At 38.6% G+C, this 24,789-nt stretch overlaps 1 protein-coding gene across 7 annotated transcripts in view; it reads right to left on the reverse strand.

The window, feature by feature from the left end:
- Window positions 1–765: 765 nt before the first annotated feature.
- Window positions 766–24,789, reverse strand: part of INO80D (INO80 complex subunit D) — a 67,668-nt gene continuing 43,644 nt past the window's right edge. For all 7 annotated transcript variants that reach the window (XM_041737281.1, XM_041737278.1, XM_041737276.1 and 4 more), the window contains 5 exons: window positions 22,038–22,147; window positions 20,321–20,454; window positions 15,568–15,785; window positions 14,695–14,852; window positions 766–12,827 (listed from right to left, as the gene is read on the reverse strand). In XM_041737281.1, coding sequence (XP_041593215.1) covers window positions 11,662–12,827; window positions 14,695–14,852; window positions 15,568–15,785; window positions 20,321–20,454; window positions 22,038–22,147 — 1,786 coding nt within the window. In that variant the 3' untranslated portion in view covers window positions 766–11,661. The remainder of the gene's footprint in view (window positions 12,828–14,694; window positions 14,853–15,567; window positions 15,786–20,320; window positions 20,455–22,037; window positions 22,148–24,789) is intronic.

Genomic DNA, 24,789 nt, shown 5'->3' on the forward strand with positions numbered 1-24,789 from the left:
GTGGGATTCGATCCCGGGTCTCCAGGATCGCGCCCTGGGCCAAAGGCAGGCGCCAAACCGCTGCGCCACCCAGGGATCCCCGAATAAATAAAATCTTAAAAAAAAAAAAAAAAAAAGTAACAATTAAGTTCCAAGGAGATACAAGGAAGACACTTGGAAATGCTTGAAAGGAAAAGAATGTTTGAGGGTTTTTTTTTTCTTTTTTTTAACTTTTGGTTATATAGCATAAAGTTCTTATACTTCTAAAGCTATAAAAAGAAAGGTCTTCTGATTAAATGACATAGAAATTGGCTTGGAAGACCTCCATCATGACATGTAACAATTTCTTTCTTTCTTTCTTTTTTTTTTTTTAAGATTTTATTTATTTATTCATGAGAGATAGAGGCAGAGACACAGGCAGAGGGAGAAGCAGGCTCCATGCAGGGAGCCCGACGTGGGGCTCGATCCCGGGACTCCAGGACTCAACCACTGAGCCACCCAGGCATCCCAACATGTAACAATTCAAAATGCAACTTCTGATTGGATTTCAAGGTTCTAGAATAACCACACAAAGCTCACCTAGCATTTACTTGGTCCATAGCTATTGCAAATATTAATCGCTGTTGATCTAACCATGAAGAGCCATGAATTTATATCCCCAGAATTCTTGATAAAATAGATCTTGAAAAATCACTCTACTTAAATAACAAAAGGGGGAAAATGCCTACCCTGGATTTGCAGCTTCGATCTATATCCAGGCAAAGGAAATTATACCCGAAACAAAGCTACTTCACAGCAAGATTTATTAATACATCCAAAAGAAAGAAAGAAAAATCATTTTGTCACACTATATACAGATAATACATACAGTGTTTTATACACATATTACATCAGTTTTTACACAAGAAAAATATACATAAAAATGTAAACTTTTGTATACAAAAACCCTTAAACAAATTAAACAAGGACCAGATAACAAAAGGAGACCAATCCATTATTATTTCATCAAATTTTTAAAACAGTAATACAGTACATTCATTGAGATATATATGGAAAATGTGAGCCATCTCTTCATGTTTAAAGGGAAATTACAAACCAAAAGCCCATCACCTCCCAAAATGTGGTTCCCCGCCCCCACCCAGCAACACCACTCATAATCAGACACGCCTTTCCGCCACAACGGTGCGGGGTGGGGGGCTCTTACTAAACCTGCCAACCTCCTCATCTTGCTGCTAGTCTGTGCAGAAACGAGTGGCCCCTTGGCTTTTGTGCATATAACTAAGCTTCTAGCCACTATTCACGCAAATCCAGACAAGATCCTCAGTTTGTAAGTTCCCTTTAGGCAGCTTTTTTTTTTTTGTAAATATTTTTAATGTATGGCCTGTTAAACATACTTGTGTGCCAAGGTGAATGAGAACACTGAAAAAGAAGGGCTTTGAGAACTGCTAGTCCTTGCTACCGTGCAGTTACTTTGTAAGAAGAGATTTTAAAACTGTGCAACCTGTCTGTCACTTGCAGGATCCAAAGAAGAGACCACCTCACCTGTGATTTCCCACTGCAACTTGGTTTCAATTTATACCTCAGTTCTCCAGTTAGTACCTACCCTATGATTGCCAAGAGGCTTTTTGTTAAAGGCTGCTTCTGATATCAAGTTCCAGCTAAACTACTCTGTAAAATCACTCAAACCCCAACCTCTCGGTTCTGGTCTTCAGGGGGGACTCTTACTCCACTGTTGGTTCTTGGTTCTCTTTTGCTTTTTGTTAACATCTTACAATTTAGGATTGTCCATCTATGTTCCTCTCCCTGGAAGGTCTTGAAATGTAATCTGTTGCCAACTCATCGCAAAATTAAAGATTTAATGTTTTTTTTTCTTCCTAGTCTGTCGTTCAGTGCGTCAAACTGATATATTAATGAAAACACCTGAAGCGGTGGGGAATAGGGATTGAATCTATGGCAGGTGCATGCAGACTCCGAGCTCTTTAACAAGAAAAAAGCGTCTGGGAAGACCTTTAACTAAATATATGCAAAACATGCTTAAGACAGCTTCATGAAAGCTGCCTCCCCTCAAAGTTGAATTTTGAACAAGGCAGCATAACAGTTAGGTGATAGATTTCCCTGCAGCTAGAGTAGTTAACTTCCCCCAGGCAAAATGATCTCAATGATCATTATTTATTAATGAAAGGAAGAGGCAGATTGGTGAATTAAGTTGATCTGGAAGATGGTGGAGGACGTACGCTAATGGAAATGTTAGGATTGCTTTATAACTGAAACAAACAGGCTGGTTTGTGGTACATCTCCATTTCAGAGAGAGGGAAAATGCACAAGGTTCTCAAGTGAATCCTCGGCTCTCTCTCTTTCTCCCATAGGACAGGTGGCATTTTAAAAAATGACAGTCTCCCTTTCAGTTAAAAAAAAAAAAAAGTAACAATAAAAAGGAAAAGATAAATAAATAGTGTGGATGTCTTTAGATGAGACTTTTAAATGTTCTTTAAATAATTTTCGATAATGTATTTTAAATCATTACATACAACTGCCACTGCAGTGACAATATTCCAGTAGGGGCAGCATTTTGCTAAATGTAAAAGATTGCCATTTAAAACTCATACATATACATGTGTATATACAGTATATCAACACTATTTATATACATATATATCTAGAAAGCAACATTTCATTGCCTTTGAATATCTATATATTCACTCCCACAATATGAGACATACTGTGTGAGTATATACGAAAGTATATGTACACATGCTCTGACATGTATATATACACTTTTGTCTGTGTGTGCATAAGAGCTTTAAAGGCACAATATATAGGGATGCAAGTTTTCTAGAGAGCTGCAGCAAAGTTAAAACAGAATGTCACAAATGTGGAAAAAGTCAAAAGGAAATACAGCAAAATTCATTACTTAAGAATTTGTTAAAGCAGTTTTATGAGCAAAATGAGTTAGTTGTAGAATTCAAGAGGTTTATGTGACTTTGTATGCTTTCCATTAAAATGAAAATGGTAAGTTTATGATTAAGACACAAAGTAAACCACATTTTTAAATGACAAATTGAAGACAGTAAATGGGGAAATAAACCTAACGCTGTTACCAATAAGATTATAATTATGCTCTTTTCCAACGTGAGTAAAAGGTCTCCAAATGATCTAGATAACTTTCAGATTAGCCTTGTTTGAATGTTGGTTTTCTGTTTATTTTTGAGATGAAGATGAATACCCAATCCTCAAAATTACTAGACAAACTATTACCAAAATCTACATCTTCAGGAAAATTTCAGAGATAAAGATCTTTAAAAGAAATGACTGAGAAGTTAATGAATTATGCTTAAGCCAAATGCTTTCGGCTAGGAAGGACATAATAAAAAGCAGAAAATACAATGAAGTGTGATGAGATTGATTTAGAAGGCAGTGAAGATGAAGAACAATGGAACTGGTAAGAGTTCTAGCAGGAATTCAATTATAATAACCATAAACAAGACTATAATCCAAAGGACTCCCATCTTCGTATGCACCGATGGTGTGCTCTAGGCTGTCACCTCCTCTTGCTTACAGAATCATCGAGTTTTCCATCGACGTATAATCTTGCTTTAACAAAGGCTGTTTATCTATTACACACACACATTTTTTAGGGAAATATATGTATATAGCTTTATCTATACACACACATATACATACGTGTATATATAGATTTATACAAATGTATAAATAAACATAATACTTTTCAATCTTTCCATTGACAAGGCAAGTTCACATTCAGCAAAGTGCCACCACATCCCATATACACATCTCTGTACAGATATACACAAAAGGGTCTATTTTCACCCTTCAATCAGGGGGAGTTTATTCTAGCAAATCCCATTAACCAGAGTAACTGAAGGGAGAAATGGCACCAATACAAACTCCCTTCTTTCATTTGCATGCATATGTACAAGAAATATGCAGATTTTTAAAAAATCCATAAAGCAAGAGTGAATGAAACTGGGAGATGCAGAAATACAACTATAAAAGGAACGACATGTAAAGCTTTCCTAGGTCTTGACTATACCTAAGATGAATGAGGCTTCAAAGAGAACTACAAATTCTGGTGTGTTATCAGAAGTTGTTTTGACATATATCAAAGTACATGATTTTTTTTAATAGTAAAAATAAATGTGATTGGAGCATTTAATAACAACTCTAGTTTTGGCTATGTTAGACCACATGATACTCCAGTACTGAATGTGTAGTATAGCAAAATGACAAAACTCAAAATATAGGAATGTATCTTTTTTTAATTCCATATGAATCAGGTAAAAGTCAAGGGTAGCATAATTTTTCCTATAAATAACCAAAATACGGGGGCCGGGGGCACGCTAACTTCATAAATAGCACAACGGAGTAATTTTTTTTTTTTAATTTTTGGAAATAACTGAAATCATCCCAGCTTTGAAGTATACATGGTGAAATGATCCCACCAACTCTTTCAACAAGCAGTCCCTTCAAAAAATGGCATTCTTTATTAAAAGCCTATAATTTTCTTAACTTCACCAAGAAAAGATGATCAATAAGATTTTCTAACTCAGAATGCAAAGAAATCTATTATTAACATAAAAAAAGTTGTTTCAACTGATCTGGTCCCATCACCCCAGCAGATAAACACAGCTCATGTCTGGTTTGTCTCTCTATGTCTGGTTTGTCTCTCTCTCTCTCTCTCATATTTTTATGCTCAAAAGTGAGAGGCTGGTCTTTGAACCTGTTTCTCAGGTCATTTTAAAAACATAGCATAAGTTAATCAAAAGGTTAAAATAAAATGCACATGATATCAGAGCTAGCCTTTTAACATAAAATAGCATAATGAAGAATTTGGTGTATTTATACTACAGACACGATGAGAAAATAACTCTTGATAGCCTCATCTAAATAAACCGTATTTCTACAATACATTGTTACCTTCTTCTATTTTTTACCTAAGCACACATTCATCTCTCTCACACACGTGCCCCCAATGTATATTTTTGCATGTGTGTAAAAACACAGACGGAGACAAGCACACAAGTAATTTAATTCTATTTTTAAGTCACAGTGGGAATTCCTTAGTGAGGAGGGGTAAAAAAGTTCCTGAATAAGACACTGAGAACATCTAAATTTATTATTTTTTCTATTTTACTTCCCAACTTACAGAAGGAACTGTAAATTAAAGAATAACTCCATAGCAAATAAAAGAGGTCTTAAAAACTTAGTTTACAAATTCCAGCTACAGTAGTTGGGAGTTTTGCTTGATCTATGTATTTCTATTTACCCTGTAACTAAGCTTCTAGCCGTCTTAAGTGTAAACCACAGATCATTTACTAGAGAAACACGATTCCCAACAGTTCTATGAGCAGTAATAAATGGTCTAAAGGTGTTCTACATTGAGGCCCCAGGATATCCTTTTATTTTATATATCTGCAAGGTAGCAAAGGATAGCTATACACCTTGACACGGCAGAGATCCAGTGTAAAAAGGTGCTTCACTAGTTTGTTTTGTTAAAAAAACAAAAAACAAAAACAAAAAAACAAAAACAAAAAACCCAAAAAGCTCATATATAATTTCTTAAGCTATTAAAACACATAGGCAACATAATTCATTACACTCAATACAGCTTTAGTATAAAACTTATAATTTATGAGGTGATGTTAATAGTATAAATTAATATACCTTTTCTCTTAAAATCTACAATAAGTATTCTGAAAGCTCATTGGGGAAGGAAACTTTTAAATAAAACTTTTAAAGCTGTGCGTGATGGGAAAGGATTCTGTTTGCTGAAGCGGAGAGCCTGAAGGAGAAAGGAAAGAGGTCCTATGCGAGACACGGTGGGCTACAAAACCGAACGCTTTCTCTTTCTTGCGCTCTCTTCAATGAGTCACCTTTATTTTCTCTTAAAACTAGTTTCTTATTTTACAAACTGCCCTAATTTCCACAAGGAATCCCTGAGACATACTCAACACTATACAGTGAAAAGAAGAATCACTGCGAAGAGGGACTGATTGCAACCCTTCCGAGCAGATGAAGACAATGTCACCAGCATCCAGCTTCCCATCACTTGCACGCTTATCTGCTGGTGCCCACGGGGCCTTACCGACGCAGGGTGGAGTCAGTTCAGGGCAATCAGTCTATTCCCCAGGCAAAAGCACTGGTGTGGTTTCGCTGCACTGGAAGCTTATACAGTGCATGGTGAACATTTTCCCAAGGGGAACTTTGGGTGCATATAGAGCTTACTTCAGTGGTCCCCAGCTCAAATGAAAACAAAAAACAAAACAAAACAAAAACAAGTGAAAGAAGTGGTGTCTATGACTCTTAGGCCAGGATCAGGGCAGATCAGGGATGTATGTGTGTAGGCTTGAGAAGGGGTGTAGGGGAGTACTGAGGCCAGCAGGCAGGAGGGCAAAGGGAAGGAGAGCTGGGCTGCCCGACAGAGGCTTACTAAGAGTTAGACAACTTTTCTCTTACAACATTGTTTTTCAGACTCAACTTTAGATCCCCCAAAACTCCGCCACTCTAAGTAGTCAGACATCCCCAAGATTTGGGAACCTAGTTTCTGGTAAAGAAAGTCATACCAAATTTGCTCTCTCTCCCTGAAATACGACGTGTCCTTTATTGGCTCTGGATCACAGTGCAGAGGGAGGGAGGCTAAGAGAAGTTAGAGCTGAGGGCAAAGAGAATTTTTGCTATTTAGAAAAGAGGCTAAGTCGGCCCCACAATTTTTGCATTAATGACACTGGCTATTAGGAGACGTAACTATTCACTTGCATTTTAGGTTTTCTTTCCTAACTCACTGGTCAGGGGGAAACGCTGAACAGATACCCCACATATGTTCTTCACTGGTATCTTATTTCAAATCTTTCGAAAGGTAGCATTGAAAATGTCACTTTAATCTACTAAATATGAATTCTGGTTCCATGCGGAACAGGATACTGGGAAGCTCATAAGGCTGCAGATATTAAGAAGTCATTGTTTAACCTTTCTATAGAATGCCAGTAAAGATTCCGTATTTTCAATGTATTGTGAGAGGGGGGAAAATCTATGTTCTATCATATATATATTTCCACCTCCTACCTCACCCCCAAGAAATGTATTTCTCATCAGGAAAAAAATCCTTGGAACGATGTAGGTGTTGGTGATGAAAGAGATACAAATGAAGACTATTCAGTGTGACATTTTCTTTTAAGGAATCCTTGAAATCGCCTCATTCGCCTGCAGAGTTCTGTTGACCATGTAGAAGACCACTGTATTAGACTAATCTATTATACCAGATTAAAAACAGAACTTAGTAGGATGTTAAAAGGCTAAAAAGAAGAGGTTGAAGAATGTGGAAACTAGATACCTAATTTTTAAAAATGAATTCCAAACCTATCAAAATAATTAGTTTAGTGTTATGAATATCCTCATCTTTTTACAATACCAATCCACAACAACCTACTGAACTTGGAGGGAAGGCGATTGCCTCACACAAACATTGCTGATGCAGCCCACGACCGCCACCACCACCCCTGTGATGCAGGGGTGCAGGAGAGACTGCAGGCAAGTAACACGAACCAAGGGCATGGGAGTTACCTACATATGCTCAAATTCTAGGGCCAAGTGATAAAAACCGAATGGTACAGGGGTATGTGGCTGGCTCAGCTGGTAGCGCATGTGACTCTCGATCTCAGGGTTGTGAGTTCAAGCCCCACATTAGGTGTGGAACCTACTTAAACTAAAAAAACTAAGCAAAACTGAATGGTACAGGTCAATAGAAATATAAATTCTTTTTCATAAGAAGAAAGCTTACAAATCGGGCATGTATCACAGACACCATTTCCTTCCAAATCAAAGCACTGTCTTTGCCTCTGGGTTGTGATCATGGACTGTGAGCGAGCTCTGATAAGGAAAAGCTTTAGTGTTAGTCACAGAAAGTGAGGACTCTTAGCTTGCAGTTGAGAGACTGGGCCTATTGAAGAAATAAATCTTATAAATAATTATTTGGCAAAGATAAAGTATTAGCTTTCCTTAAGCCTGATGCCACTCAAGACGGTAACTACAATTCTGAGAAAAACAAAACAAAAAACCAGACACATTTTCCAACTTTATGTCCATACCTACTATTTGCTTCTCATTAAATTATAATCTCTTCGTGGAGGGACACTAGACACACCACACTGCCTGCCAGCATGAAATTGCTCAGGAAGTCATTTATAAAGCAGTTCTATCTCACGTGGTAGGTTACTAGAGAGAGAGGGAAAAAAAAATCCTTCACCATATAAGCTATGTGACGATAATTACAAAATTTTCCATTGCATAGTCTGTCATTTGGTGGGTTAAGTGTAATTGCTATTTACTACTGTGAATTGTTTACTAGCTACATAACCTACGCAGATGTGCAAATTACTAAGCCATTTTTACAGAGGAGAAAACAATGTCTTAAGTACTTTAATTAAAATAATATTAACAATTATGTAGAGAGAGTAAAGGAGAGAAAACACATCTTTCCTTCGATGCTATAAGATCACAGCCAGTGAGTATCATTCCTTAGAATGGAATTCAGATTCTCCAAGCACAGAATGTATCCATGAACTGCAGCAACTTTGTAAGTAAATCACATTAACACAATCTAACTGGCCTTTATAAATGGTCCCAAAGAACTGCAGAGACAGAGTGTACTTCTCTGCCACTATTTCTCATTTCACACTAGAATAAAAGCTAGTTTCCACCTAATTAGGACCTTACGTAAAATTTGTTTTTGATTCCAGTATTGCCTTATGATAGCATAAGTGCTATTTAAAAGACACTAATTTTCCTATTTCTGGAGTAAAAGACACTTCATTTCTTTCTCTACACATTAACAGCACACCTACTACTAATAGACTAGAATTGTTCCGTGTCAGCTAAAAGAAAAACGGGACCGGTATCTCTGGGTTCACAGACGTTCTTCTCGCTTCCAAAAAGGGACTCACAAGAAACCACTAGAGCAAAACGAATCGCAAGCTTGGCTATTTGTTTTGACAGAGATGAAAGGAGAGGACAAATTTGTGTTTTTTTGCTAATTCCCCAGACCTATGCTGGTACTCTCTACGGGTGCCCCTGCTTCGGCTATCACTGGGGGCATCTAAACAAAAATGAATTTACTCAAAGTTTTTGGTGTGAAGCTGTTAACTGGCAACATTCCTGATCATTTCATGCCTCCTTACTAGAAAGCAGGAAAAGGGCTTTTCAATGCACATAGAACAGAAAATTGCAAACAAGAAAATGTGCAACTTACTGCAAACTCAGTTTTGATAACTGAAGAATTTTAAGCAGCTACCACGAGGGACAAATAGCCAGAAAAGTTCAAACCGACTACCCGTGACTTTCTCTTTGCTGTCAAAGAAGGGCTGATAGATAAGATAGTCAGTGTGCTGCTGCTCTGCTACAACCTTGAATTTGTACACAGTGGAGACTAGATCAAATTGCTGGGAATGGACAGTTTTCTAGTGATGATTGTAACGGGAAGTGAAAGAGTGGAGCAAACTAAGTGATACTTTTGAGCAGAGGTAACTACTCGTAATCATTTCATTACAGTACATTAAAATAAAAAAGCTTACTAACATAGGTTTCACAGGTGAGAAATACTTAAATGATCTGTTCTCACCACTCAGAATAGAAATTTATGGTGATACCAAATATAATTTTGCTTTGTGACATAATTTATAATTTAGAAATTTCTCAATCTGCAAAAAAGGCAAAGCTATTAAAAATAAATCTTCCAATCAATTATCATGATTAAAAAAAAAACACAAACTAAATATATTACAAATGTATTTTTGGCCCACAAAAAGAAACTTCAATAAATACAAACTAGGGCATATAATGATTTCATACAGTCACGTGACATTTCCCCTCCATAATCTCAGGCACATGGTATCTGCATAATGCCTGCTGATCACCATCATTCCTTTAAAAAGCAGAGAAAGAAAAGCTTTCAAAAGAAGGGACTGGTTAGAATTAGCATGGCATAAAGAGAATACATATAGGAAGTAGGAAAATACATCCAAATCTTTACCTATTGAAAAGGAATTAAGATCAAATATTCCCTGACAAATGAATTATTATATCACATCATTAATAGATATGTTCTCTACTCATCTTTTAAAATATATATATGTAAATTAGACTCGACTCAGGTATAAATAGCCAATGGTATCTCGGGACAGTGAAACTTCTCAGCAAAAGCAGAGCACAGATGCCTTTAGAATCTAGTTCCACCCTTGGGGAGAGGGCAGGGGAGAAGGCAGGTAAAAAGAAACCTCACAGATTTATTTCATAGTCACCAACTTACTAAACTACCCAATATGATTTTTAACCCTAAAATCCTGGTACTTAAAAAAAAAAAAAAAAAAAAAAGTCCCCGAACTTAAACCTAAGCACTTCAATTATTTTAAAAGTACCAAAGGGTAAAATTTATGTCTTGTTTCCATATTCCGCTTTGAAAGAAACTTTAAAATGTGTATCCTTCAGATATTACACATCACTTCACAACTGATACATTGATTCTACAAGTGTCTTCAACATTTTACAAATCTTACCGAAGAATCACTACTGTAAACATGAAAAAGTCAAAAGTAATAGACGGATCAAGGAGTTCAGTGATCCCATCTTTCCAAATCTATCTGACCTCTCCTGCTTTTTCACATCAAAATATGGTCTTTTTTTATAATTACATCTCATGAATGTATTCCGTGAGAGAGGGATGGAGAAACAAATGCTCGTCTAAAAAGGCAAAAATAACCACCAGACCTCAGAATCTCAGCAACCCTGCAGTCACACTGCACGAGCTGGGTAACTTAGTGACATCCCCACAGCCCCGACGTGAATGCGGCCCGCTGCGCTCCTGGGTGACTTAGCAGAACAGGGTCGTGTAACTCGCCTGGTCGGACCACCACCCTCTCTACGCGGGAGACTGAGTTAATACAGCGGGGAGAAAATGGCCAACCTGATTGGGGTTGTGAGATGTGGGAAAGAAGAGCCTTAGACTCATTAGGAAAAAAAGAAACGACGACGACGACGACGGGACAGGTGCTTCCTGCCCTGCACAAAAACACACACGTGGGTGCACATACACACAGGCGGTCAAAAGACTAAAATTTTTTTCTTTTTAAATCGAACATGATCACAATTAGGAATGGAATCCTGGCCTCGTGCAGTGTTTAGCAGTTGGTGTGAAGTCAGAGCCTTGATCTACTCCCCTACGCACCATCTGCTATCACGTAGACGGGAACTCAATGGATAGGACCATTCTATCTAGAACCACCTCTGTGGAGACCTGGTCATAGAATGGAAAGCATTGATCTGAATACTAGGAAATAGTAAAGGGCACTGGTAATCTGAGGTATCTTCCACTTCTAGGACTTGCTGCTAAAAATCAATTCTATCCAGTCACGGTGCTGAGCCACTGAGGAAACCACTGGGGTAGAGTGAACCTGCCAGGAGGGAATGAGCACCAGTGCAAAGGAGCACATGTGAACACTGAAGCAAGGTCCACCGCGGGGTTACTTGTTTAACTGGAAAAGGGAGCGTTCCCCCCTTTGTCCCCACCTGTGATTTTTAAAATCTTCTTTAGGAAAAGGGGGAAAGGGATGAGAAACAGGAAACAAAGATAGAAAACACCAGGTTCCCCACCTGCCTGCAAACCCACAGACACGCTCAGTTAGGGGAGGTAAAGGGAGAAGATGCATTATTGGTACTTGTAGCTGTGGCACCTGTTACTGTGAAGCCTGTAGGAGGGGCTATCGAGCTGTGGCTGGGCTGCAGGTCCTTAGGAATGCCACTGTGAGAACCCAGCTGGTGGCCGAAGGCTGCGCTGAACTGAGGGAGCTGCTGCTTGGGAGAGGTGGAGGCCATGAGTTCAGCAGAAGGCCCCATGCCACTGAAGCTGGTCTGCGGTAACCCCGGAAGCACACTGGAGCTGCTGGGGGTCACGGTGGCGAAGGCAGGCTGTGTGGTCTCTGAGTTCGAAGTGGTGGGTGGCGTGGATAGGGAAGTGGAAAGAAGATGTCCATCTGCGCCGAGAAGGTTGCTAAATGGAGAGGGGTCTCCAAGGTTGACAGGGAGATTGCCCCAGTGAGTTCTGGGGTTTACGACTCCTCCAAGTGGCACCTCGAGTGGGGTTGGGAGCAAGTGCTGCGCCATGATGGGCATCTCTGCTGAAAAGGTAGCTGCCATATTATCACCAGAGTAAGATGTCGTGTGGGGAGAGGTGATATGGTCACTATAGGGAGACGGCACGTGCTCACTATCATAATGGCTTCCATGGGGCGAGGAGTGTGAATGATCACTGCTGTATTGCTGTCGTGAGGTGATTAGGTCATCTGCCTTGCTCAGCAGCTGGGCAGGATGTGGCCTCTGGGAGGCATGGCTGCCATCATGTAGTCCATGAAACTGTCCTGGGAAGGCTCTCTCCCCAAGTGCACTCTGGCTCATCAGAGTGGCAGAAGTAAGGCCGACGTTGGCTGGGGCAGAGAACTGCCCCTGAATCTGCCCTGCCAGGGGTGTAGGTGGGTTAGACAAGGTAGCAGAACGGAGCAGGTTCTCATCCAGCTCTAGACTAGAAAAATTATCATGTACTATGCGCCCATTCAGTAGCTCCCCTAGGTCCGTGTTTACTTCTCGGCTCAAGGACTGAATTCCTGAAGCTCCAGTACCTGCGGAGAACACCCCTATTCCTCTATCTGACAACTCCTGGACTGGCACACCATCTGACTGAGTAAGTACCCCAATGGTACTCAGGCACTCGAGAGAAGTTACAGCCTGTAAGGCCCGTTCAAGTTCCTCGGCCTCTTCGGTAGTTGGAAGGAGGTCTCCATTCTTTCCTGAGTAAAAGAAAAGCCGTCAAGAATCAGCAGAGTTTTTACTTGTCCCATACCACAGAAACCACACGACTGAATTATTTTTTAGCAATATTCTATTAACGGGGTGCCTGGGCGGCTCAGTCAGTTGAGTGTCTGACTCCTGGTTTTGGCTCAGGTCAAAATCTCAGCGAGTGGGATCGAGGCTTGCATCAAGCTCCATGCTCAGTGGTGAGTCTGCTTAAATTTCTCTCTCTCTCTCAAATAAGTAAATCTTTAAAAGAAATGGGGCACCTGGGTGGCTCAGTCAGTTAAGCATCTGCCTTCGGCTCAGGTCATGATCCCAGAGTCCTGGGATCAAGCCCCATTCAGGCTCTATGCTCATCCTCGCTCTCTCTCTCTCTCTTTTTTTTAATAAAGATTTTATTTATTTATTTGACAGAGAGAATGAGCAAGCAAGCAGAGGCAGAGGAGGAGAAGCAGGCTCCCCCCAGAGCAGGGAGCCCATGTGGGGCTCGATCCCAGGACCCTGGGATCATGACCTGAGCCAAAGGCAGACGCTTAAGCAACTGAGCCACCCAGGTGCCCCTCTCTCTTTGATAAATAAATAAAACCTTTAAAAATCAAAACAAAATAAAACCAGGTGCCTGGGTGACTCAGTCAAATTAAGCATCTGACTCTTGATTTTGATCTCAGGCTTGTGGGATTGAGCCCCGCAGTGGGCTCTGCACTTAGCAGGGAGTCTGCTTGAGACTCTCTCTCCTCTCTCTCTACCCCTCTCCCCTATACATGCCCAAACTCTCTCCCCCAAATAAATAGATCTTTAAGAAAAAATTAAACAAAATGAAATATTGGAATAGAGAAACTTCCCAGGACTGGACTGGAAGGAAAGAGTGAAATATTAATCTGCAGGACAGGCCTGAAAGGTTGAGCTATCCTGGAACCTGTATCCCATCTTCAATTATTCACAGCACTCCCTAAACTCATCTCATTGAGGCATTAAATTAAGGATTCTAAGCAATACTAACTTAAAATGCATGGTAACTGTCTGACCACACATGGGTTTTTATATAAACTTATGTCAAAGTCATTAAAATAGAAGATGTGTCATATTGGTTCAGCCAGGAGACAAAAGGCTGTGTAGGAGTCCCCCTTGGTTCTTCTGCTCTTAAACTCCTTCCTCCAGCCGGAGGGGGGCTGTGGAAGACTGTAATACAGAGATTCATGCGTGCATGTGAGCACAACACTCTGCAATCCGCTCCACTCCCCCATTATCTTTTAAAACGCTTTTGTGTGACCCATTAATCCTGCTCCTCTCATTCTAGTTTTCATAAAACAGAAGCCCATGGGCTGCTGTTAATTTCATTTCCTATATAAAAAATCTATATATTTGGGAACTTGACTAATCTCCACAAAAATACTGTTTTTAATGGTGAAAGGAACATTCTAAGAGTACAAAAATAGGTTTCCCCTGAAAGCACCAGAGGACTGGTGGGATTAAGCAAACTTTGTTTTGGGAAAATACACTTCAATTGAAGTACAGGGTGAGGTATTAAGATTAGGAGAAATCCTAAAAGGCTTCAATAAACTCAAATTTAAATATTTTTGTTGAAAAAAATCAAGTAAAATGACTCATTTTAAAGCAACAACATTAAAACCTAACAATCGAATCATTATCTCCTAAGCCTATAGTAATGGTGAACACAAAGTGCACATCCCTGCCTTGTGAAATGGGTAAAATAGCTTTAGCAGCGCTGCATTTGCCATTGACAGTGAAAGACAGTATGTATGAGGAGCACTTCAAGCACATCTCGAAAACACGATTTCCTTTTTTAAAAAACTCATTAAAAAAAACACAAAAACTGGACTTGAATCAAAGTGTTGACCATACCTTCAAAAAAATCAAAATCTTGTAAGTCATCAGGTAGCCGTGGCAGGACGTCTGAAAAGTCCTCCTGGTTCAATTCCAAGTCATGTGGAATGTCAGTGATCTCATTGGCAATGTCATCCGGCAACTCATCAGCACTCAGCTCTGGCGTGGACGGGCTCCTGGGGAAGAGGACACGGTTGGCCTCACCACTCCCCTTTTACCTTCACACCAGTGTCCCAGAAACAAGTTCATCAAACATGAAGATGTGAAATCCTAACTCAAATGTCTCCTTTTCCTACTTTCAGAGAAGGAAATGTGATAGCAAAAGGAAGATCTCACCATACACAGTCATGTAGTTCTCTGGCTTGTACCCATGTATTAAGACAATCATTTTGAGATAATATGTTTACTTCATTAGTAGAATGAATTACCATTTTGTGTACTGTGTTTTAATACTTTTTAGTAAATTTCAAATCTAGTCAAAATAATAACTTAAAAAAACGAAATAAACAGAAAAAAGGGAAAATGCTTAGCTGAAACAGAAGCCTCATTCATTTGGCTAACCCCTGCCAAAACTGGTAATGCACCAGATTTCTGATGTAATATTTCTGTCAAAACATACATGGGATTTCTGTTAAAACAGAACAATCTGAGAGTGGACAATTAAATTCTTAATTTCAGCATCTGCTTTCTATGTTATAGCCAAAAGCTTTATTTCAGATCTCACTCAATCAAATATTTGGTAGAAATTAGAATGAAAACTACAAAGTCTAGGCTGATCTATCGAATAGCTTCTGTAGCCCAGCCACAAGGCTAGAGAAGAAAGTAAGGCTAAGTGCTCTGAGAGCTATCAGAACATAGAAAGGAAACATAAGCTTTGGTGCTGTCACTGACCGGATCTGGGCAGCCTCCACTGGCAGTGAGACGCTGGTGGGCATGCTGAGGTTTCCTTGGGGCACTGCAGGGGGAATGGGTTTTTGGGGTCGACGAGGTCCACGCCTTCTCTTTTTCTTATGTTTTTTGGTAAGTGCAGGAGGCTTGGTTTTTTTCCTGGGTTTCCTCTGCTGCTGGTGCTGAACTTTACGGGAGCTATCTCCTCTCAAGAAATTATCCTTTAGAATGAAGAAATAGGTATTTTTGAAACTGAGATTGTTTGTGAAAAACCCAACAGCTACCTGAAAAAAAATATATCTCTTAACATTCTATGGAACGCTTAAAACATGCCTACAACTATGCCTAACAATAAGTAAATGAGAAAAAAAGAATTCATTTTTAAATTTAAATCAAATCAATTCAATATATACATACAGTTCATCCCCCACTTAAAGACACCATGAAACTGTAATAGGCCAAGGGAGAGATGTGGGTGGGTAGAAAGGATGGGGAAAAAAAGACAGTGGGATAGGTGTGTAGGGTAAAAATACAATGAATGAAATTGCACTCTAAAAAAACTTACTCTTCCACAGGAAAAACATGAATACAAGTATACTTAAATATACAATGAAAATAGGTCAATAATGACATAAGTACCTTCTATGGGTATATAGAAGGAAAATCAATTATTTTTAGTTTTGTGTGATTAAAAGAAAAGTTGGATTTTAAGTCACAGGGGTGTTATTTCTGGAGAGTCACTTCAGCAGTCAACACAAGATAAACGGCTAAGGGCGATGTGAGCGGGGTATGGAAAAGCAATGCCCCGTAGGCACAGAATTGTCAAGATCTGAGAGCTCCTTGGATGTGGTGAGGATGAAAGGAAGAGAGCACCTGAAGATGTCTCTGGGGTTTCTAGGTTGGGTGACTGTCAGATGATACCATTTGCTGGAACAGAGTGCAGAGTGGAATAAGGATTCAGAAGAAAAGGTAAGGAGTTCAGTTTGGCTCACAAACAATTTGGGGTATGAAGATTTTCTAGGAGATAGGAAAAAACAGCATGAGGGATAAAGAATGAGATGGACACGTAGCCTCAGAAATCATGACAAAGTAAAGTCCTTCAGATAATTTACACAGGCCAGGGAGATACGGTAGAGAGAGGAGAGAAGACAACTGGACTGCAGTTTATAACACGGTTTCAATTAAGTAAGCAGACGTCTGAGAAAGAACCAGCAAGGAAGAACAAGAAATTAACAATATAACCAGTTTTCTTCAGCCGCAACACTTCAATCTGAATATTGCATTTCACTAATTCCAAGATACATATTTTAGTATCTCTGCAATTGAGGTGCCTTTTACAATTGCTGTTGGGCCCAGGGATGGTCACTGTAGCTGGCACTGCCTACATATGTGCAAGGGTGAGAAAAGTTCTTGGTACTATCACTGTTTGAGTCAAGATATGGACATGGTTGGTTTAACACGAAGAGGAAAGAAAAACTGTTGTGTGTGCAAAAAGTTGAGCAACAGGGTATAAAACTGCCATCAGTGAAGCAAATACTCATTATTGAAGACATGACCATGATTCCTTTGTGGGGTTTTTTTGTTTGTTTTTGAGAAAGGAACATAACCACAAAGTAGACGAAGCTGTGTTATAGTTGATGTACATACTGCCTTTTCCATGTCAAGGAATTCAGCGGAAACGAAGGAAAGTAATTCAGCATTAGGGAAGATAAAATAATCTATGTCCAATTAAGTCTACAGAAGCGATTTTGATAAATATAAAACAAAAATTATAGGTGACAAGAAATGCACTCACTGTGCTGTGTTTTTCTTATTTCCTGGTGGTATGTAAAACAATTGTGGTTTTTACAATTGACATCACCTTTAATGAATTCAGTAGTAACCCAAAACTAAATACATAAAGAGTACAGACAACAGTATTTGAAAACTAATAATAATCACTAGCATTAACAGTTATTAATGCTAGCAAACAAATTCAAGACAAGAAAGAATAAGATTAAAGTATCAATTCAAGAAATCGGAAAGAAGTTTAATATGAGCCAAATACTTGAAATCTAAACACAGACTCAACTCATAAATGTACAAATTTGTAAAACAAACCAAAAAAAGAAAGGCTATTTCCCAGCCTCTGTAGTTCTCTGGCTCGATACTTGAGGTCTACTTTTATTATATCCACTATGTAATTCAACAAAGAGAGTCTGAGCAACCACCAGTACCATCCAGGCTCTCCCTCTAGGACCAGTACAGATGTTAGGTGAGGGACACTTTGGCCCAAGATACACGTGTCCTACTTTAAAGACACTCCCATATCACCTAATTCTAGTGCTAGGTGTCTGTCTTATTCTCCTAAACTTAAACCTCATAGGCCAACGTTTTTGGTAATGGGCCAGGTACTCCACACAGAACTACCCTCGACTGAGGTTCCACCATGCTCTTGGTAGTCCACCACAAAGCTCCTCTGGAAAACTGGAGCCCCTGCACCCTAGGGCCTTCCCTAATGCCAACTGTTCATTGCCTACGCTATTTGTAAACACGATTCCCTGCCAACTTGCTGTCTCATTCTACTTACATGCCAGGACACTGCCTTTACTAACTTACCATCCATTGTATGGGCTCATACTCATTAAATACCATGTTCTGTGTGCCAGCCTGGACTTCCTGAAGCTTGAGCTTCTTCTACCAATGGCTACTCTGTCCAGTGGAATCTAATTCCAAATTTCAACCTTTCCCAGCCATGTTTCTAACTGTTATTCAGCAATTACTTAATTGAGCATCTGTTTTAAGCACTGAGGATATAGCAATGAACAAAAAATGTTCCTGCTTTTGTAAAATTTACATTTTAGTAGAGGGATACTAGCAATAAACTATTAGTTAATAGTATGATATTAGGCTGATACCAATGTTAGGAAGAAAAGCAAGGTAGAGTATGAGGATAAAAAATGACAGGGTAGGGGCAGCCCAGGTGGCTCAGAAGTTTAGCACTGCCTTCAGCCCAGGGTATGATCCTGGAGTCCTGGGATCGAGTCCCACATAGGGATCCCTGCATGGAGCCTGCTTCTCCCTCTGCCTCTCTCTCTTTCTCTCTGTGTATCTCTCATGAATAAATAAAATCTTAAAAAAAAAAAAATGACAGGGTAGAGGGGAGGTGGAAGACTTCTTTGATGAAGTGACAACTGATTGAAAACCTGAATGAGGGAGGGAAGGAGGTAGAAATGGAGGAAAAGAACATCCTAGGAAAAGAGAAAAACAAGTGGAAAGCCCATGAGTTGGGGGTGTTGAAGCAGAAGCAAGAAGGCTGATGCTGCTAGAACTCCAGAAATAAGGGGAAGGTACAAGGTGAAGCAGGAGAGATTGCAAAGACCAGATGGGGAATTCTCAAAGGCCATGGTTAAGAATCGTGGATTTGATTCTGGATCTGATGGAAAGCCACTGGAAGGCTCTGACCAGGAAACCAAAATGACCACATGAATATTATCAAAGGTTTGCTCTAATGGGCACATACTATAGATTCCAATTATAAGACATTCTAGAAAATGTAAAATCACAGGGACAGGAAGACCGTGGAGATGGAGGAAGAAGTAGACTGCAGAAGGGGAGCACAAGAGAATTTAGGGTGTTAGTGATATGTCTCATTATGAAGTGGTTACAGGACTGTGTGCATTGTCAAACTCAGAACCGTAGACCAAAAACAGTGATTTTTACTGCATATAAACTCAAAGGAAGTGGAACACACACAGCCTACTCTGGCTGGTATGTGAATATGTCCAGGTGGGGTGCATGGCAAGAAGAAGGGAGACTAATTAGGAGACTATTATAGTAATCCAGGCAAAGTTGAACACCAAGGCTAGAATGTACCAGCCAAGCTGGCACAATGTGTTTGGATTCAAGACAGTTTGAAAGTAAAATCAAGAGATCTGTCCAGTTCTTTTCACCCAGTGTGAGTCTCTCACTGTGGGACTGATAGGCTACAGATGTTTGCTATACTCAGCTGTAATTTTTAACTTAAACAGTCCTTGTTATACATTTAGCTGGTTGCAACACCAGGATCACAGCTTATACTATTAAGTCCTGGTCCAATGGCCATTCAGTTACCCTGATGCACCCCTGAAACTGCAAAATGCTTACAGAGGGAAAAAATGGTCTTATTCAGCTTTTTAATACATATACCTTACATACTACCTTGCAAATAGTAGGACTCAGCAAGTATAGGGGTAAAAACAGTAAAAAAGCACTTCTTTTAAGTAATGATAGAATTCAGATAGTCTACTAGTTCAGACATACCTCTCCTTCAAATTCTTCTGAAGGGCTTATGATACATTAACAAAAGCAATAATTAAGTTCAATAGAATTATAGAAATGATTGGTTTTTGGCTGAAACTTCATCAAATATCTAAGACATTCACAGAATTGCATATAAAAAAAGCAAAAAATCTAAAGAAATGGGGCAAAGAAAGCTTGAAAAACCCGTTAAGTAGTAAGAAAATGTACCTTAATGAGAAGGGAAGTAAAGAATAGGGATAGACAATAAAATAATAATGAGTAACTACTAAATACCTCCTAGAACATTTAAAAAAAAATGAGGCTATGAAATTAATCCAGTGGCTCATGATCAGCATATATAATATTTTATATACATATTTATATATTAATATATACATTTACACACAGTTTGTACTAAGTTAAGAAATATTTTCTACTGTGGATTGCTATCAGAAGTTTGAAAGCCTCAGCTGCAGAAAATAAAATCTGAACTCACCATTTTTTTGGCATGTTCTTCACACAGAGGGGTCTGGTGTGTAATGTCAAACACGGGCACAGAGCACTGCTGTCCGTCTGCAAACTTGGCCGTGCAACTTGAGAAAAGCTGCTGAGAGCGGTTCAAGAGGATATCTGTGGTTTTCAAAGTTAGGAATATAATGCACTGAAACTCAAATTATTTATTAAGTTTTAAATTTTTATATAAAATCTACTCCTGGAGTACCTGGGTGGCAGAGTCAGTTTAGCACCCGACTCTGGTTTTGACTCAGGTTGTGATTTCAGGGTCGTGGGTTTGAGCCCATCTGGGGCTCCATGCTCAGTGGGGAGTCTACTTGAGATTCTCTCACCTTCTCCCTCTCCCCTGCAGCATGCACAAGCACGCTCTCTCAAAATAAAGAAATTAACCTTTAAGAAAAAAAAATCTGCTTCTTCCCTTACTTCTATTTGTAAGTAATAAATTTTCTTATCCTTTAAAGCTGAAGGACCAACCCCCACTACTGATATGGGAAATGATCATTGTTGAATTTATCAGAACATATTACTAAAGGAGACTATTTTGCTAAGGGCTCCGAATAGGAGTCTCCTTTATGGACATTCTGATTTTTGTTATTTGGAAAACAGACGGTTGTTTCCTTCTTAAATACACTATCTCCTAAAAATTCCACTACAATGGTTAGAAAAAAATCACTCTCTTTTAAGGAAAACTTTCACATATAATTCTCATCAAGAAAATTTTAAGATATAATTAAAAAAAGCTCATCTATCCAAATTTGATTTTCCATTTCCCATTTCTAACACAAAATTCAAATTTATAACTTATGAAAAATTACTTTTACATCAAAACTTTACCATTAAAACTGGAACATCACCTTTACTTTGTCAACATTTCTAAGCATCCAAACTTTTAGCTCCTAGCACATTTCCTCAAGACATACTTTACACCCTATCAAGAAGGTACCTTTCTGTTTTACCTTTATGCTTTTATAGTTAAGGCTATTTATAAAACCTTTGCTGTGCAGAAAGGGCTGCTAAAAAAGTTGTGAAAATTTAATGCCAAAGAACAGAAAGGAGGGCAAAAAAGTCAAAGATAATAAAGAAGAGCAAGTAATTGCTACTGTATAAATTTTTTAAATGCTACTCAATTTTAAATGTTTAATAAAAGTGAGAGTAATAAGATTTCATAACCAGCCTGAAGCCCTTTACCACAAAGGTTTTCCTCAAGTATATTCTGTCTTAATGTATCTTCTTTCCTAGTCAGTGATGTTTATCTTTCTTTCATTTCAAATCAGCACTGTGCTCCATAAAAAGAAATTATTCCCAGACCAAAAGGCACATTGTGCGTAACTTTCTTGGAAGACTAAAATCAGTTTTTGAATAATAGGACATGATTTCTCCATCAATGAGTGTTATAGTTGCTTCTCACAAGAACCACTGCAAGAACCAGAATTCTTTTAATTTAAGTGATGGCCACGGAAGAAATCTGCTACTTGGTATCGGTTTCGCAGATTCTAATGTAATTCTTGAATAAAGAGTCACAATGACAGAAGCAGAGAAAAAATTATTAGGAAGACATCATGAAAAAGAGAAGTTGTATAAAAATTTTAAACATAAAATAGTTCTGATTATAGAAGTCATTTCCTTGGCTTAAGAATGAAATACTAGCGCCCAATGAGTGAATACTTTTCAATGCACATTCAATTCAGTTAAGAGGATACGCTGGAAACAATGTCTGGTGAATGGAAGGGCTCTGTTAGGGCACCGTTCACCCTTCATGGTTCCACTGCATGCTGCTGGCTCTACCTCCCTCGACTTGGTCCGGCTTATGCTAAGAAAGCAAAGAGAAAAATTAACTTTGAAAAATGCTTTAAGAATCCAGGGCAACTTTTCAGCACTATGTTAGCAGATCGTAACACCAACATTTTACCTATGTTCATCAACTAAAGGTAAATAGGAGTTATAACGACCCGTTCCAGTATTTCCCCAATCTACTGACAAAACAATTATTGTATTATTATCGATTTCAACTATCCCTGTTTTTTTCCTATTTTAAGTGTTATTTCTGGTTCCTTTTACTAAGAGGCAGTGAATAAAAAAGTGATAAAGAACATGAGCCTAGATCAGTCAGGCCTAATTCTGAATCTCAGCTCTACCTCCTCCAGCTGCGTGATCTTGGGCAAGTTACTTAGCCTTGCTTAAGCATCAACTTTTTCACCTATCAAGTGAAGATAAGAGTACTTTTGACTGATAGGTAAGCACCAAAAGATACAACACATCTAAAATACTTACCACATATAGTAGGTAGTATAATACCTAGTAAATGGTCAATGGTTGTTAGTTGCTGGTATTATTATCCTCATTAGATTTTGGTCATGTCAAGCTGCAAAAAACTTGATCTAATATAGGAGGAAGGGGATAATGACCTGCAGAAGTAACTGATTTGCTCTCCAAAATGAACTCACTTTGGATATATTTTTACAACTTTTTATAATATGTGCAACTCCATCTTTCATTAAATGTTATCTCCACTCTGTATATTCAACATTTAAATATTTGATGCATTCACATGGTTCCAGAAACACCAAAGAATAAAAAGTTAGGCAGCAAAGAGTTTCTTTTCTACCCTTGTCCCAGTTTGCCAGTTCCCAGTCCTTCTATATTAAGTATTCATTTCACTAGTTAATGGGATCTTTCCATAGTTTTATACAAACATTAAAAAATAAAAATAAACAATAATGAAGTTCTTAGAAGCATAAAACTGTCCTGTTTATTTGACTCTCTTATGCATCACAAACTGGTAGGACTTTACACATGTCTGAGGTAGAAAAAGCATCTACATAATATACTAAAATCGCACATGGGGCATCAAAATTATCTTTTGAATTGTTTCTGTATCTAAGAATTTCAGTGGAATGATTTATACTGATTAGAAGGTCATATAGAACCCAAATTACATATGAATTTACAGAAAATCTAAACAAAATTTCACTATAACTTTCATATACATAGTAAATGCAAACAGAGAACCAGGAGCTGCCATCAAAGTTGCTTTAACTAAGAGTTCTGGGAAAAAAAAAAAGTAAGTTCTGCAAGATACATCAGAATCACAAGAGCTGGGAAGTGAGCCATTAAGTTAGGTCTGTAAAAAGGATACACAATTTCAAATGAAGCTGTACTATTGCAGCAGTTTATCCCATTCTCTTGGTCTAGATTAAATAGAAGGCAGTTCTCTATATTGAATGGATTATTTTTGTGGGACACTTCAGTAATCTGTTCAGCCATCTATCAAGCCTAGCGTATACACATTCCCTCATTTTTATCTAACCTAGACTTCAGAGGGAACTACCGGTTTCATTTTGTAAAACTGATGATATGTTCCAACTCAACAATCTTTCTCTTAACAGTAAAATAAACTCAGTCAGAATTTCAATACCCCCCCTGGATAATTGAGGTAAAAATGCCTGATGTTAGATTTTATTATCCAAATAATCCCAACAAAACAAAGGGAGAATTTACCAAAACATTTTGATGTTTTTTAATGTGAAAACATCTACTACAAGGTTCCCTTTTGTATGATTAGATCCTCTCCCTTCACAATAGTTTCTACACAAACAACACTAGCCTCTGCAGGATTGTTGGCTACAAGATACTCAGATTTGAGTTTATATACTTAACCTATTTCAGTGGCTTATTCCACATATTCACCAATATATATGACAAAGCTATTAGATGAGAAAGAAAAATGTTACTCAGTTTATATTCAAACTGTATGTTAAAGAATATCTATTAAAAAGCAGTCATTAAAGTTTTAACTTGTAAAACATTTAAAAGCAACTTTTTAAATGTCTTTTGAGGGGTGCCTGGGTGGCTCAGCTGTTGAGCATCTGACTTTGACTTGGCGTGATCCCGGGGTCCTGGGATCGAATCCCACATCGGGCTTCCTGCAGGGAGCCTGCTTCTGCCTATGTCTCTACCTCTTTCTCTCATGAATAAAAGAAACCAAAATCTTAAAAAAAAAAAAAAAAAAGAAAAAGTCTTTTGTGAAATTAGTCTTTGAAAGCAAAAATATCAAATAGCTGACAGCTGATTTTTTGAGCCTAAAATATAAAGTACTACACTACCAATCACCAACAAATGATTTTGGTTCACTGTTAAACGATTATCAGGGAGGCACTGGGCAATAAACCTTTTATTAAACATGAGTGACATAACCAAATGACATCAAATAAATTTGAGAACTGAGTATTAGAGTTCACCTTGGTATCTGTTTAGTAATTTAGTTATCATGAAATTTTTTTTTTTTCCCCCAAATCACTGATGATGGTTTGGGAAATGTTTTGAAAAAAAGCAGGAGTGTAAAAAAAAAAAAAGGGGGGGGGATCCCTGGGTGGCGCAGCAGTTTGGCGCCTGCCTTTGGCCCAGGGCGCGATCCTGGAGACCCGGGATCGAATCCCACATCAGGCTCCCGGT

Source organism: Vulpes lagopus, chromosome 22, assembly GCF_018345385.1.
Source record: "Vulpes lagopus strain Blue_001 chromosome 22, ASM1834538v1, whole genome shotgun sequence".
NCBI lineage: Eukaryota > Metazoa > Chordata > Mammalia > Carnivora > Canidae > Vulpes > Vulpes lagopus.